Source organism: Cryptococcus neoformans, chromosome 9, assembly GCF_000149385.1.
Source record: "Cryptococcus neoformans var. neoformans B-3501A chromosome 9, whole genome shotgun sequence".
NCBI lineage: Eukaryota > Fungi > Basidiomycota > Tremellomycetes > Tremellales > Cryptococcaceae > Cryptococcus > Cryptococcus deneoformans.
This window is the reverse complement of record NC_009185.1, coordinates 936195-949739: the sequence shown is the minus strand read 5'-3', so window position 1 is coordinate 949739 and position 13545 is coordinate 936195. Positions and strand designations below refer to the sequence as shown.

The 13545-nt window shown below is 46.3% G+C and overlaps 7 protein-coding genes across 7 annotated transcripts; 4 read left to right on the top strand and 3 right to left on the bottom strand.

Moving 5' to 3' along the window:
* Positions 1–4: 4 nt before the first annotated feature.
* On the bottom strand, positions 5–1044 carry CNBI3160 (hypothetical protein; the record flags this gene model as incomplete). Its single annotated transcript, XM_768284.1, has 5 exons — positions 5–170; positions 238–512; positions 599–824; positions 882–916; positions 976–1044. 5 exons carry the CDS (start codon positions 1042–1044, stop codon positions 5–7), a joined length of 771 nt encoding a protein of 256 aa, XP_773377.1.
* A 276-nt stretch (positions 1045–1320) lies between these two features.
* Positions 1321–2422, top strand: CNBI3150 (hypothetical protein; the record flags this gene model as incomplete). The annotated part of the gene is made up of 7 exons (XM_768283.1): positions 1321–1379; positions 1447–1462; positions 1545–1632; positions 1704–1727; positions 1795–1968; positions 2050–2098; positions 2215–2422. 7 exons carry the CDS (start codon positions 1321–1323, stop codon positions 2420–2422), a joined length of 618 nt encoding a protein of 205 aa, XP_773376.1.
* Positions 2423–2608: 186 nt separating this feature from the next.
* CNBI3140 (hypothetical protein) lies at positions 2609–3767 on the bottom strand (the record flags this gene model as incomplete). The annotated part of the gene is made up of 5 exons (XM_768282.1): positions 2609–2746; positions 3033–3113; positions 3363–3403; positions 3547–3568; positions 3627–3767. 5 exons carry the CDS (start codon positions 3765–3767, stop codon positions 2609–2611), a joined length of 423 nt encoding a protein of 140 aa, XP_773375.1.
* A 1430-nt stretch (positions 3768–5197) lies between these two features.
* On the top strand, positions 5198–6403 carry CNBI3130 (hypothetical protein; the record flags this gene model as incomplete). Its single annotated transcript, XM_768281.1, has 6 exons — positions 5198–5496; positions 5564–5717; positions 5798–5843; positions 5895–6081; positions 6154–6214; positions 6299–6403. 6 exons carry the CDS (start codon positions 5198–5200, stop codon positions 6401–6403), a joined length of 852 nt encoding a protein of 283 aa, XP_773374.1.
* A 794-nt stretch (positions 6404–7197) lies between these two features.
* On the top strand, positions 7198–7714 carry CNBI3120 (hypothetical protein; the record flags this gene model as incomplete). Its single annotated transcript, XM_768280.1, has 4 exons — positions 7198–7242; positions 7327–7388; positions 7522–7577; positions 7632–7714. The coding sequence occupies 4 exons, from the start codon at positions 7198–7200 to the stop codon at positions 7712–7714; spliced, it is 246 nt and encodes an 81-aa protein (XP_773373.1).
* A 423-nt stretch (positions 7715–8137) lies between these two features.
* Positions 8138–10286, bottom strand: CNBI3110 (hypothetical protein; the record flags this gene model as incomplete). The annotated part of the gene is made up of 7 exons (XM_768279.1): positions 8138–8509; positions 8571–8646; positions 8699–8769; positions 8824–9340; positions 9392–9885; positions 9950–10145; positions 10192–10286. The coding sequence occupies 7 exons, from the start codon at positions 10284–10286 to the stop codon at positions 8138–8140; spliced, it is 1821 nt and encodes a 606-aa protein (XP_773372.1).
* Positions 10287–10914: 628 nt separating this feature from the next.
* CNBI3100 (hypothetical protein) lies at positions 10915–13046 on the top strand (the record flags this gene model as incomplete). Its single annotated transcript, XM_768278.1, has 8 exons — positions 10915–10942; positions 11001–11302; positions 11371–11442; positions 11513–12601; positions 12664–12744; positions 12813–12823; positions 12881–12952; positions 13016–13046. The coding sequence occupies 8 exons, from the start codon at positions 10915–10917 to the stop codon at positions 13044–13046; spliced, it is 1686 nt and encodes a 561-aa protein (XP_773371.1).
* Positions 13047–13545: the final 499 nt, after the last annotated feature.

Genomic DNA, 13545 nt, shown 5'->3' with positions numbered 1-13545 from the left:
ATATCTAATCCTCTTCCATGCCTTCTTCCAAAGCTGCCTTTGCCTTCGCCTCTGCCTCTGCCAGCAGATCCTCCGGCACCAGCGCGTGCTTGTTGCCAGATTCTTCACAAATCCAAGTCATCTCAAGCTCAAAGTCCTTGTCCTTGTTTTCGTCGTGGACCAAGTATATACTATATCACCTCATCAGTAATCCTCCAACCGGAAAATATCTTTGGGTGTGAATAGATCATGACTTACATTCTAGCAAGCTCCATAACACCTTCTCGCACAGTGATCGCCTCGCCAGTCTCCACTTCCTTGTTCACGACCTTCTCAAGCTCAGTCTTCGCCAATGCTTTGCCCTTTCCAACTGCACATGCCCGGTAACCGTAATACACTCCCGAAGGCTCAACGCAGAAGAGTTTAGGACCGGTCTTGTCAACACCACCAACAAGGGCAGAGAGACCAAAAGGTCGGACAGAACCGTAAGATGTGTATGCTTGGAGATATGCGGAAAGCCGGTCAGAGAGAATCTAGAATTACACGCGTCCAGTTAGTGTTTTGATCTCCTTAACCCGACCACTTATTCATGATTCAAAACAGACTGAAAGAGACGTACCTGAACAGTAACAGGTGTATTATAGGTATCCCTAAAGTTGCTCGCTTCATCCCTTCCTCTACTCGCGAGATGTTTCCCATCAGCTAACAAACCCGCGCCCGCCATGCCGATATGTTCGTCAAGGGATGCGATTCGGCGGTTCGCGCCTTTGACAAGAAGTTTGGAATGAAGGATGCGCTCAACACCGAGGAGGACACCGTCTTTGCACCGAAGACCAATAGCGACGCTGTCAAATATCTCTATATCAGTCCTGAAACATCTGGAAAAGATGAGCGGTGCTTACCCGGCGGCCTCGACAGCCTTGTTGGCATACTCAACCTAAGAGCAGGAGATAAGCAACACCGTTCTTTGTTTCCTTGTCCGCGTCTGAGACTCACCTGGAAAAGCCTTCCATCCGGAGAGTAAGTGGAGACTGAGAGATCGTATCCTGTTCCTATTGAGGTCATTGTGATGGTTGTGTTTGTATACTGGAGCTGAAATGATAGAGAGAATAGATAATCGTAGGTTGTCAGTGACGAATATGTGGCAGAGACGCGCGGCGTAAGAAGAAGAAGAAGCTTAATTAAGTGTCCTCCACCCTTATTTACACGTCATTAGGTCTGAGGGGACTTTGTTTCTCCTCGCGCAGTAACACTTGGATCAAAAGTCCAGAATTACTATAACCCACTCATATTAGCCATACAGTCACATACCAAGTACACCTGCTTTCGTAGACGATCACCATGAGGCTCAACGAGAATACTGTCCTCTTCGGAGATCGAGTCATCCTTGTCCCATACCGGTCCGTAACAGTTCATGCAGCATCTGAACACGCCGTCCACAACCACTAACCAGAATACCTCTTTCAGCGCTGAACATGTCCCTGTAAGCTACTTTCACTTTGCAAAGCAATGACAGACCATGGCAAAAGCCTAACTAAAGATTCACGGGGATAATGAATAACTAGACATATCATGAATGGATGAAATCTTCAGAATTACTTGAGCTCACAGCTTCTGAACCGTTAAGCTACGAGGAAGAGCTCGATATGCAGCGTACGTCTGCCAGTAACAGAACGGCTCAGTGAATGGGAGAGATGATGGCTGATATAGCATGACATGGGCAGGAAAGTGGCATATTGATGAAGATAGTGCGTTCTAAAGGACACGGGCATAGTAATATCGTGGTGAAACTGACAAGACCGACGGGCGCTGTAGAATTGACATTCATCCTCCTCGAACGACCGTCCTCCCTTCCCCCTACAGCGGAGCAAAATCAGAAAGTGATCCTCCCACCATCATGTCTTGCTCGGTGTCGGATGGTAGGCGACGTAAATCTTTTCCTTCCGGAGGGTCTCGAAGGCGATGGGGAATGTGAGATTATGATTGCGTGTATGTCATTTCAAGCTCAGAAGGAAAAAAAGAAGCAACTGACGAGAACTTGTGCCTCTGTGCTGTCCTGTACCTGAATAGCAAAAGACGATCGAAGAAAACGATTTGCCATCGAAGCTCTCTCCCTTTTGTACGTCCCAGATCTCCGGTTCTTTTGCCTGACCTGCTAAACATCTCCGCAATCTAATCTAGCCTCGCATACTTAACAACGGCTCTTCCTTTCCCACCCACACACCTTATAGCAAGAATAGGAGCCTCCAACCTCCCATCCATCCATCTGTTCAGAAAGCTCGGTTTTGGGGTTGTCAAGCATGTCCAAGTCTTTGACGAAATGGAATTGAGATGGGGCGCAAAGGATGTGGAGTGTCTGAGTTTAGAAGGGTTAGATGAAGTGACAACGGTGGATTGGAGGGAGACAAGTTTACAGGGTAGAATAGGGGTCTATGATGCCTAATTATGTTATGTGACTAGGACATCTAACGATTCGCTTGTCGGTTAGTAATATGTAAGCATCCTCCTGCACAATTCACAGTCCCAACCTGCTGGTCACGTCCTTCATCCCTTGCCTCCCATTTAGTCCTTGATCCACGATCCAGAGCTTCAATTCTCTAAACTCTCCAAATGCATGATGCTACATCCGCTACTTTCCTTCCTCTTCGACTAACCCCAAGGAAACGATCACCCCTGTCGCAGCCTTCTCTGCGGCCTTGCGAGAGTCGTGGCTCTCCTGCAGTTCTTTTTGGACGAAGTGGGACTTGACTTGCTTGGCTCGGGCAATCTGTTTTGGGAATATCGGTGTATGAGGTTCAATTTGACAAGGGATGTGATTCGGGAAGTAGGATAGGCAGCAGAAAAGAACAAAAACATCAGTCATATCACTTAAAGGAAGAGTCTCCTCCTTTCCAAAATCTCTTGTATCACTTCAATTACGCCCTCAAGTCCGCAACGAGAGCTTTTACCTCTCTTGTTGTGCTAACCCTAAAACTCTTTGAAAATCCACCTCATCCCAACGCAAAGACCACATTTTCACATAGTTCAAAACATCTGAAAACCAAGAAACTCACCTCCTTGGTGTTGTGCAAACACTCCATGTAGTCATCTTTGGGGGCAACGCAGTCGGAAGGCTTCTCAGCATTGGCGTAGCACTTTGTTGGGTTTTGCAAAGTTTTTGAGTGTGAATTTCGCAAATTGGAGGGGATCAGGGATGGGAATTGGAGTGTTAAGGAGGTCATACACGAGGCCGAGCAAAAGTTCAGAGTTGATAGGTCGTTCGAAGCATAATGTGGTTTTGAAAAGGACAAAGATAGACCAGAGGTATTTGGGTATGTGGGAAAGTCACGACAAAGCAAGCTTCGTGAGTTCATAGACCGAATTGCGAATTTAGAGGAACGCACCTTAGAGAACTCTTGCCAGAAGGGAAAACATCTTGTTCGACCTATCCATACCATCAACATCATATTCTTATCCATTCCACAGACTCATTTTTCCATTCCGTCACCTGATCACTGCTTCTCACCCGTTTTATCGAGCTGTCCTCGCTGCTTCACATTTGCTTGATTGCCAGACCGAGTAACTTACCGCCAGAGTAACCGAAACCAGACTACGCATAACAATGTCAGTTCATACGCTCATAATTCAGCGCAATCAGATATGCTTACAGCCATCTTGAGAAAGTGTCTACAGGGTATTAAGAAGGGAAAGCGGGAGTATATGGGATGGATTGTGATTGTTGAATAGGTGAGCTTTGGTTCGTCGGAAAGGGGAGACGAGGCTTCTTGAGGCGACGACTTTGATAACATGATTAATAACACATCATTGTAGTAGTGTAGACGGCGGCGTTCGCCGTCGCGTTAAACCAACTTCTTCCTTTGCCGGACGACGAACGAACGAGAGTCACCTGCTTCGTTCCGCACTCGATCTAATCTATAATTGTGGGTTCTGTTTTTAAATGCAGGAATGCCTCTGCTAAAGAAGAGACCACCAAATACATGAATAGCATCGATAGTGGTTATACTTTCGGACAATGAACGCGATGCTTCTCGGCGTGTCTCTCTTCTATAGCCGCCTATTTTTCGAAGCTTTGACCTTCTTCCGTCAGCGAACAACGACAACCCCCGACCAGGAAAACAAGTAAATGACAAGTGACCAACATCAACATCCTCAAAATGTAATTGATGCCGAACAAACTCGACGATGAAAAAAAAGGGGAAACAGGAACGACGGAAAACCTTCGGATAAGTTGGAGATTATTACCCCAAACTTCCAGACTCAAAAGAGTACTGGAGATAATATCATGGAGAATAGACTCTGGAGACAGATCCAGCAATAAAATATAGATCTAATAATTAACCGGTGGAGTATGCTTTATATGCTGCTGTCGGCTTTGGCGATCCAGGGGAGCTTCGGCATTCGGTACCTAGTTGGACAGTTTACGGCACAGCTCAACACACGATTCCTCTGATACCAGCAACTGCAACTAGAATAGCAGTTGCCAGCTAGTCACTTAGTGTGAAAAGTGCGACTCTTCTTCATCGTATCTCGATATCTGTGTCTATCATCTCAATTATTATTGGTCACTTTCGCTCGTTTAAATTCAGCCCATGTTCCGGCAAATGTTTGCCGTACGTATGTCGTACTAAAATTGGATCTTTATCTATCATCGTCTTACAATTATACTTCTTCCGTCCCTTACGATCGCGGTCTATGACTGGCCTTTGGGAAAGAGTTTGGGGGCGACATCTGTGGCTTCTAACTCCGCATGCGTTTGACTTTATCGCAAGTTAGTACATTAAGTCATCGGAACAAGAATAGCTGACATGTCATCTGTACACCCCACGTAATAAAATATAGCAACACCCGGTTAGAGACACTGAAATTTAGATTTAAGAGGTATTGAGGAGGGAAGCGTAGCACAATATCAACAGGCATTAAGATTCGTTCGTTAGATTGGAGCAACGCTGTGATTATACTTATAATTAGTATCGGCTATTTGGGAATAGTTATGGGCGATGATCACATTTATATACCCTTGTAGATCAGGCTATACTCTATGGACGACAGGTAATACTTCAGCCGGTTGAAGATCGGTGTTTTCCCATCATGCACGTACAACTGAGCCATAAAGACATATCTCTTCTCCAACCTGAACCCTCGCATCCACTCCTCACCTTCAGATCACCAAAGTTCTCATAAAGTCACCGACCATCAAATACCTGATCCCTTTCACAAGATGAATGAAGAGGTCTTCACCGCAGTCCCAGACGCCGACATCGGTTTATCCTCCCAACAACAGAATTTACTACCTGGCTTAGCTTACCTCACCAAGTTCGGGTCTCCTGTCCATCCCACCTTCTCTCACGAAAGCCAGTTGAGCGCAACTAAGGTCGGTATTCAAGATGGGATGCACCAAGGCGGCGACGATATCTCGCGGTCCATCACACCTGGAGGTAATCCAATTGATACCTCGCAACCTGGGTTCCCAGTATTTCACCGGAAGTTTGGAACCCCTGCACCTGTAGGCCTTATTCCGTGAGTGTCAGACACTCATATAGCTCAACACAATGATTGTTAAAAATCATCGTTTTGCCTCTTTTAGGTTTGTAGGTGGAGCATTTCTTTTAAACTTGTACACCGTCCAAGCTCGAGGTGTCACCAAACCGAATATGATTCTTGGTATCGCTCTCGGATTTGGCGGGCTAGGACAGATTATTGCAGGGATCCTGGAATGGGCATGCGGGAATACGTTTGGCGTATGTTTCATCACCTTGCTCAGAAAGCTCTGTGCAGGCAAAGAAAGAGAGCTGAAAATGTTTATTTTCTGACGAGACAGGCCGTAACGTTCAGCTCGTACGGCGCATTCTGGCTTTCCTTATCAAGTACGTTCCATGTTTCCTGCTCCGCTTCAAAGCCCGTAACCCCTCTTCTAGCTTTGTATATCCCCCAATTTGGTGTGGCCGCGGCCTACGCTGAAAATCCAGCGATGCTCGAAAACGCCTTGGGCCTCTACCTCTGCGTTTGGGGCATAGTCACCGTCCTTTTCCTCATCGCTAGTCACAGGTCGTCGGTGGTATTGATTTGTATTTTTGGGGCATTGAGTCTCAACTTTTTTATCTTGTGAGTTGGATATCGCGCCACTACCGATCGATGGCTAAATGGGAGAGGCGTTTACTGATGAGCGGATGATAGGTCAGCTGGATATCTTTCAGAGAGCCCGAAATGTATCAAAACTGGCGGTGCTATCGGTATCGTAAGTCGTAGCTTTTGCCAAAACTTCTTTTCACATCACTATCATCATCACTCTTGTCATGTTTTGCTGATAATTAAATCGCAGATCACGGCCATCTTCGGAGCTTATACAAGCCTGGCGGAACTCGTGACGGCCGATACCGGTTTTTTCCGAGTTCCAATTGGGAATTTGACGCCTAAAGATCATTAATTAGCTTGAGATCCACCATCAGTTACGACGGTGGATTGACCTTGGTTGATGGGTGGAGCCTTGGTTGATGGGTGGAGTCTAATAAATGCTGTTGAATCCTTGGTGTTCAACGGAAGATAAAATTAGGAAGTTGTGATCGATCGGATATTATTATTATGTGTATTTAAGAACAAGGTCAAAAGGTTATTATCGACCGGTATTGTTGTTGTCTCCCATGAAATATGTAACATAAAACAGGATAAAGGAAGATCTGTTCTCCCGTTTTCGCGAACAAATGAAGCTGCAGTTCATCGCCGATGTTCGATCGAGCTTACTTGGTTTTGTTTCGGGAGCGTAAACCCTTTCAGGAATAGTACTCGTAGTGATGACGGACTTTTGGCTTCGCCTTTTCCTATAAATCATTCTATTATTTAGATGTGAGTATTACCAGCCATATGCAGGGTTCTTGGGTTAATGCATCGGAGATCCAAGTAAGGCCCTGGGAAGTTATGTGAATGTAGACCGACCATCGGTCAAACCGGCAGGCCCTTATCAAAGCCCATTAGTGATAATTAACACCCGTTCTTACGTTCTTTGTTGGGTCCAGATTTGATGAGTTTTGAGCTGTCATTTGTTTCCCATCTCCTTAAAGCAAGCCCCACACCCCTTTTACCTCCTGCCCCCTGGCGGCTACGCCACATTTGGCCATCACTTCCCACTTACATAAACAATCATCATAAGAACAACTCTCCCTTTAGAGTCCAACAAAGATACATCCTATCCTTTCCATCTTCTCGCAACAGAACCGATTAATAATGCCCGGCAACGACTCCATCTACTACAGGGGTACCAACTCACAGGTAAGCTCTCTTATATAGTCGCTCGGTTCACCTGGCAGAACTTCACTCATGAATCGGCACCTACTGACGGTGATGGTGCATAAGGGTAACCGCTATGACAGTCGAGTTGACACCGCCACTGGCCAGACAGGCTACCACTACTCCAAGTAAGTATCGTTCTCTCCTTTCTCTCTATCTCTTATCCCATCCCGTTCGACCGTATTCCATGTATCATTGTCACGGTAACAGAGCAAGGCCCTCTCGCGCAGGCTTGTGCTGACAACTAATCCCTCTCCCTAGCACTAATGGTAGCTACTACTACAACAACACTAACGGCTCTACCTACTACAACAGTGGTACGCCATGTCCTTCTGATTGTTTAAGGTACTTGAATTCTGAAAACTTTTCAGGTGATGGGTACGCCAAATACACTTCCCCCTCCGGCCAGTCAAGCAATTACTACGGTAACAATGCCGGCGGTGACAAAAAGTAGATCACTCCGTAGGTCACGTACCATACGAACCTTTGAAGGATCTTCAATCTTCGAAATTGCATCTGAAAAATGGAACAGAAACGGAAACATGGGAATTTGCTCTATTGCTTGATAACGAAATGAAATGAGAGATTATGCATAGGATCCAAGTCTTAGTATCCAGCATAGCACTACAGGTCGTAAAGACGGTTCCGCTGATAACTCATCTACTGTTAATATAAGCACCTATTGTACAAAAATGGGTTGATTCATATGTCCGTGATTTATAGATCGTCCTCACAATAAATTAATAGTTGATAATTATGATTGAAAGGCTGATAATTATGATCGTTCGTTCCATAGGCAGGCCTTGTGTCCATAATCCTCTTGATCACCTCCCATCACTATTACACTCTGACCCAACAGCCTCCCGAATTGAAAGCCTTACAATTGCCTCTTGCTCATAGCCCTCTTCTTTGACCTGCGACAAATGCTTCCGCTAGAAGTCACAGCAGTGCTTGCAGTTGACACGGCAGCAACGACGACTACCAACTCGGAACTCGAGACGGAACTGGCAGCACTGGTGGGGGTGTACCAGCTAATGCTTGAAGAGAGGGCTGAGCTTGTTGCAGAGAAAGAGGGAGAGGAGGAGCCATCAGTGATGACGGCGAGGTTGCCACTTATACTGGCACTACTGGTGGCAGTGTCGATAGAGGTGGAAGCAGAGGAAGATGAGGAGACAGTAGTAGCGTTAGTGCTGTTGGATAAAGAGCCACATAATCCGGCCTTATCGGCAACATCAGAGGCGACAAATACCTGCACAAACCATTAGCTATCATCGAAATGTCGTTGAGCAGAGAAGAAGAAGCCGTCTTACGAAAGGCTGGCCGGAAGTCCATGTGACGGTAAGAGAACCATCGCTGTCAGTAGTAGAAGTAGAGCACGAAAGAAGACTAATAGTTGGTGAGCAATGTATATGAACACAAAGAGCGGAAATAGGCTTACTCGATGACAGAGACAGAGCCGCCAAATTGGGTGTTTTTGATAGCCCAAGTGCCGGTACCAGACTGGCCCCGCTAACATGGATCATCAACAAAGTAATAGGGAAAGGTACACAAATAATCACTCACATTAGTCAAGACAATCAAAGCCTCTTCTCGCTGAAGGGCAATGTCCTGATCCTGAATGGCAAGAACTGTAGCAACAGCATTATACAGCTCACCAACACCGCCCAACCTATTCCTAATGTTATTGAGGTTTGTGATCCTCCCAAAGGTAACCCCATCAGTGGCATAATTATTGTAATTCCAAAGCGCCTCCCGATTCTGAGGGTCCGTAGGACCATCGGAGATGTCTTGCTCCAAACCGTAATACACAATCGGCATACCGCCGTACATGAACATACCGACAATAGCGTTGTAAACGAGTGAAGCGTCAGATGTAAGAGAATTGAATCGAGGAAGATCTTGGTTGTCGAGGAATGTGCCAATGACTGTAGGATCAGGATAGGATGAGGCGGCGAGGTTGATGTAGTATTCGAGGGTGGACATTTTGTCGCCACCGGTGAAAACGTTGACAAAGCCGTACATGAGGCCGAAACCACAAACAGAGTCAATGCCACCAGCACTTTGGTATTCCCCCGCGTATCTGCCAGTGGTCAGCTTTAGTATCAAGCTAGATATCATTCGTAAGACTTACTCGGTGTTGTCACCTGCGACTTCACCCATGCAGAACGTGCCGGCGGCCTCGCAGAAATCGTGCTGGAATTCTTTGCTCATATGCTTGCTCGCATCAATTCTGAAACCATCTATCCCGTACTCGGTGACATACCCACCAACCCAGTCCTTGAGTACGCTAGCGACAGAGTCGCTTTCAGTTTTGAGATCAAGCAGCGCCACATCCCCGTTGTCATCTCCTGTCACAAGCCAGCAGACTTGCTCGGAAGTGTGGTTTCCCCAGCTGATATCACATCGTGTGTGGAAATCGGAAGGGTCCTTGAAGAGAAGGGTACCATCGGCATCTGAAGCGAGTGCAGAGGCATCGAGAGAGTAGGAAGTGGCTGCAAGAGCGTTAATAGCAATGTCGACCATGAGGTACATTCCTCGGTCGTGGACCGCAACCGAGAGGGCTTTGAGATCGGAAGCTTGGCCGAAATGGGGGTTGAGTTTAGTCGGGTCTGCTGTCCAGTATCCCTACAGCTGAATGTCATTACTGCTTGCTGGGGGACGCAAGTATTGAAACTTGTCGGATACTTACGTGGTAAGCTTCGCCATACTTAGTATTACCTTCAATGTTGAGAGCGGTAGGACTGATCCAGATGGCATCAAATCCCATATTCTGGATATAGTCTAGCTTCGAGATGATGGTTTGCCATGTACCACCGCAGTAGTTAGTAGCGCCTAACGGACATGTTGTGTCGTCAGAAGGAGGTGCGAAACGGTCAGTAATAAGTCTGCTCGAGGGTTAATACGGGCCTTGCTGGAGAGCGACGTGCTCACTGATAGATAGATCTTGATCGCCATTCGTCGCTGGTAGCTCCCTGAGCGATGGCGAGGAGTGGGAGGAGTGAGATAAGTTTTGAAAGGACAGGCATTGTGCACCTCTTGTGAATAAATGAGTGTGGATTGAAAAAGAGTGGCAGGATGATGGAGCAAAGATAGAGGCTGTGAGTTATTATCGGTCGGGCGTTGGAATAAATAATGGAACGAAATCAGCGAGAACATGGTATACGACAACATCCTTTGTTTGTTGAGCATGCAAAACCAGGCGCCAGCTTCTTCTGCCACTTGGCCGTCGGCCCGTGCGTCCTTTTGCGTTTCATCCGCCCATTGTTTACATGCTGTGCTTGCCAAGACGGCATTCTTGGCGGGCGGCGAATGAAAATTGGGTGATGACCGTGAAAGGGACGCGCAGATCAGGATGGAACATGAAACCTTCTTCACAGTTACCTATTGTTTTCTATGCGGTTACTAACTGTAATCTCGGCGCCCTTTTCCACCCGTATTACGTAAATAGAAACGCGTCGCGTAGGTCAGGATCGAGGTGCCATCAGACAGCGAGGAATGCCCGGGCCTCACAAATGCTTATCTTTGTCCGATTTCTGCTTATCACATGGTGAGATATCCGATGCCGACGCGACGCCGATTATTTGCACATCACTTTAGCCTTCCTTTCCAGATTCCCAACATCATCGTCTAGATTGATGATATTAAAACCCAAAGATGACTTCCACCTTCAGGCAGCCCTCTCGTGAGTCTTTGTTGTTAACACTGAAGACAGGCAGTACTGACATGATGCGACCGGTAAGTATTCGATCATTTCCATCGTATACCCAATCCATATGCTCAAAAGGGTTTAGAGTATGTGACTCCTGGAAAAGAGCTCCGGAAGTTGAAGCGCAAGGAGCAAAAGGAACGCCGGATCGAACAGAGACGGGCACATTTGAAGAAAAGGTCACAACTACTGGCTGAGAGGGCTACGATCGTCGCGAAGAGACCAGTTTGGCATGATATACCAGACTGGGGAGATCGTACAGACTGTCCCCTTTTCAAACTTCCTCCGGAAATACTGGACTTGTGCTTTGGTACTGAACTTGACAATGATCTTTCGGTATGTTGTCATTCAACGAATAGTGGGCTAAGGAAAATCAGCTGGCTGATAATAAGCGTTTTCGATAGCTACGAGAATACATAGCCCTAGCTGCCGTCTCTAGATATTTCCGACAGCAATTCACTTCTGAAGTGTTCCTGGTGAGTCTTTTCGTCTCCTCACTACAACCTCAACTTCATCAATCCTTACATTCTCCACTATGCTACGCAGGCGATTTTTCTCCACGTCACTGGTGACTGTCGGGAATCTTTAGATAAACACGCAGAACACATATTTTCCACCCACGTCGAAGACTGGAGAGAAGAGAAACCCCTTCCAAAGATCAGTGAATCCATATATATCGCTTCTATGCCTCACGACCAATGGACTCGCGCCGAATACGAATACCACACAGCTCTTCAAAAGTTTTATCGAAGCCGGTATATGGTTATGTACCTCCGAGGAGAGATCCATCGATGCCCCTCCGGGGGAACAAACAAATGGATCGGCAACGTTAGTTATACTCATTCAAATACTATGGGAGACAAGAGTATTTACTACTCGAGTACTGTTCCTGGGCTCAAAGACGGTGAAACATATGACCCAAAAGATCCCACTTGTCTCCATGCGGATGTCCTGGACAAGAGTATTTATCCTTGTTGCTCAGACTGGAGCATGGATACGGAGATTGATGAGGATGAACCAGAACTCAACAAGTGGAAGACAATCGTCGAAAACTATCACGTAACGTACGAGTCCGATTTCTGGAACCGCAAAGCTGAGGAGATATTACGGAGGCGAAGACGAAAGAGATATAGGCGGAAACAAAGCAGTCGGCCAGGGGAGCCTGCTAAACGTGTAGATACTAAATTAGACCTGTCCAGTAGTGACGACAGTGGGTATGACACTGATGACCTACAGAAACTCGTAAATGATGACGAACTGGGAAATGAGACGGAAGATGGGCTTGATGGTTACGATGGAGATAACGAGGATACAGCTGAAGGAAAGAACGACGAGATCAACTCCGAAGTCCCGGAGAACCAAGAAAAACTTGAACTTATGATGCTCCGCACGCTGGCCATAAAAGCTCGTGATAGTCGGGAAGCGTATGAAAAGAGAAAGGAAGGGGAGGAGACGAAGGATGAACCGGAATCGGACGATGGCTGGGTTGTACCACTCCCCGGAGATCCAGAAAGGGAGGCTCTTGCTTTGAAATTTCTCGAGTACGTTCTTGAGCCGGAACCGCACGACCATTGGCCAAGCCATGTGAGAAGGACGATTGCGCGTAACATCAACTCTCACGCTGTTGCTGAAGATGTGAGTTGCCAAACTTGTCGTCGCAAAAAGTTCCTTTTTAACGTAATTGTATCTATTTACAGGATGCTATCGAAGTTTACGGAGTTACCAAAGAGGAATTATATGGTCTCAAACATTATCATGGTGCCCTTTGGGAAAAAACTGTGGGTCGTCTTCTGTAGCAATTTGGTCCAGTACCTTTAGTCTTGATAGCTGATTTTTACTTGGACAGGATCTCGTACTGTTGGTCAATCCAGAATAAACTGCTCCAATTCACTTATTAATATTGTCGTCACGTAGGTATCCTCGAATGGCCGTGGAGGCTCTTACCTTGCGATCGCACGGTGGGCCCCTGGGTCATTACAGGTTCATGTACGTTGAAATTTGATTAAATTAACTACCAAGCTGAGCCATACATCATTTTTGATGCACTAGCATAGACAGACACGCTAGAAAACTCAGATAATACCACGCTCTCTTTCAACCTCAAGATGATCCGAGCAAGGACGGCGGGTAAGCCTACCGATTACGAACATCCAAGTAGGAGATGCGCAATATAGCAGAGCTAAGGTTGGAACTCCTGTAACTCCTATAGTAGTTGTGAGATTCAAAGTAGGCTGATGAAGCAGACCGAATGCTGGAACCAGTCAATGGCTCAAACCGACGTAGACCTCCAGAAACTCGCCGCTGTAAATGGCTTACGAATGCTCGTCACCCAGAAGGGAAGATCTAAAGCACTATGCATCGAAAGCGCAAAGACAGAAGAGTCCGAAAACTCAAGGGTTCCAGCTGCTTCACATGCTATAAAATTGCAAGAAAGCTCCAAATATGCTATACAAGAGAAATTACAGCTCAAAACTTGTCGCTTTACTCTACAAGACACGTTCGCACATATTCAAAAAGAACCCAAAATGCTAGATGAACCTCGGCACAAACTACTCTCTTTTAAAATATATGATTGCAAT